The sequence below is a fragment of the Nanorana parkeri genome, unplaced genomic scaffold (genome assembly GCF_000935625.1).
Source record: "Nanorana parkeri isolate BGI_ZX_2015 unplaced genomic scaffold, ASM93562v1 scaffold3816, whole genome shotgun sequence".
Taxonomy (NCBI): Eukaryota; Metazoa; Chordata; class Amphibia; order Anura; family Dicroglossidae; genus Nanorana; species Nanorana parkeri.
This window is the reverse complement of record NW_017310084.1, coordinates 6,331-8,154: the sequence shown is the minus strand read 5'-3', so window position 1 is coordinate 8,154 and position 1,824 is coordinate 6,331. Positions and strand designations below refer to the sequence as shown.

The following is a 1,824-nucleotide window of genomic DNA, read 5'->3' as shown; positions in this document are numbered from 1 at the left end:
CTCTTCCCAACCTCAGGTGACATCGAAAATCAAGTGTTTCTTTCTAGAATATAAGAATGGCATTTCCATACTACTCAGGAGCAATAGGATTTTAGAGATTGCACTAAAGCAGTGGTTCTGAACTCATGGGTCGCGACCCAAAAGTGGGTCGCGAGCCCTTCTGCAGTGGGTCGCTGCGCCATCACGGCAATCACGGGTCGCGGCGCAATCACGGCAGGCTTGTATTATTGGATAGAAAGCCTGCCGTGAGTGACTCAGCAGAAGACGGAGGACACAGCGGGGATCGTAGACAAGGTAAGAGACTGTATTCCCGAGTGTGGCTCGGGGTTACCGCTTATGTCATTTCAGTACAGCGCTGCATGACGGAATAAATGTCAGTCAAAGTACCGCAGCGCTGAATACTGAAAAATGGCCTGGATGGGAAGGGGGTTTAACACCGCGGATGTCAACTGGTTAATAATATACTATACAGTAGCCTGCTATATGATGACATCGCAGAGCTGCACTGCCTGATTGACAGCTGGCTCTGCCTCTCCCCACAGTTCTCGATATGATAGGGAGACTGGGTGGATCTTAAAAAAAGGAAATCAAATGTATTTTATTGTGAAGTGTGTATGTGAGTGTGAGAGATTGTGTGTGTGGTTGTGTGTGTCTGACAGTATTTTTGAGGGTCCGTTCACACTAGTACAGAGCGTTAATTGCACAGTCCATTGCGATTACTGCATTGTACCACGCAAAAATCGCACCTACCGCAAATTCTGGTGTGGGAGTTGTGTTGCATTGCCATTCATTTGAGCGGCCCCCCAAACGCATCTCCTGTCCACAGTTTGATTGACCACATCGGAACGTGCGGTACCTCAATGCCATGCGTTCCAATGCGGTGCGACTTGGGTCGCGACTTAATGACCAAGGACAAATGTGGGTCCTGAGGTTACACAGGTTGAGAACCACTGCACTAAAAGGGTTAACCCAAAACCTAAGAGGCCATCATACAATGTGTACAGATACTTAGAACTCACTCATTTGGTGGGTTACATGGAACGCCTATAATAAATATTAAGCATGTTGGTTAGGGTTAAGCCCAACCCAAAAATGTCACATACTGCAGCTTCCCACTACTGAGATGTGTCTGCACCCCCTCCCCCCATACCTTTCAGTCCTTACTGCCTGCATTAGTCTTATTTTAGTTTTTTTCCCTTTATTTTCTCCAGGAGATCTGGCGAAAAAGTATTTTATTTCTCAACTTGGGTTAGGGTTAACCCCAACAGGCCAAGCTGTCCAGCAAAAGTGGCAGAGAGAGAGGGTGGGGACAAACCACTGAACACGGACAGGAGGGCCCATTTAAAGCCCATTTCCACCTTTGCAGAGGTATTAGAAGATATGCCAGCAAACGTACACCGAGCGTACATGAAGCAGGCATGTGCAGCTGATGTATATGAACACATAAACTTTCCTCTTCATATCCACATGGAAATTTCTACCTCTGGGATGCGCAAGAAATGTGTGTATATAGAAAGGTGGAAATGGACTTCAATTGATCAGCTTTTAGTCCTTGACGGAAAACCTTTATCCCAAAAGTTTTAGTCAAGTCCACCTAACACCCCCCCTCCTCGAAGGGTGATAATGTTGCTGTCTAAGGGGGGCTCTGTTGCTCCTCCATAGAGTGGAGTCACCCTAGGACAGGAAGTGTGTTACTGGCCAGATTAGCAGGTGAAATCCAAACATCTAAGGACTGGAAGGTATGGGGGAGGGGTACAGCTACCATATCTAAGGACTGGAAGGGGTGCAGACACATCTAAGCAATGGAAGGCATGGAAATGGGGG

The 1,824-nt window shown here is 47.1% G+C and overlaps 1 protein-coding gene across 1 annotated transcript in view; it reads right to left on the bottom strand.

Moving 5' to 3' along the window:
* LOC108803511 (beclin-1) overlaps positions 1-1,824 on the bottom strand; it is a gene marked incomplete at its 5' end in the record, with an annotated part of 13,191 nt that overhangs the window by 5,111 nt on the left and 6,256 nt on the right. The window contains 2 exons of the mRNA XM_018575348.1: positions 285-320; positions 955-976. Coding sequence (XP_018430850.1) covers positions 285-320; positions 955-976 — 58 coding nt within the window. The remainder of the gene's footprint in view (positions 1-284; positions 321-954; positions 977-1,824) is intronic.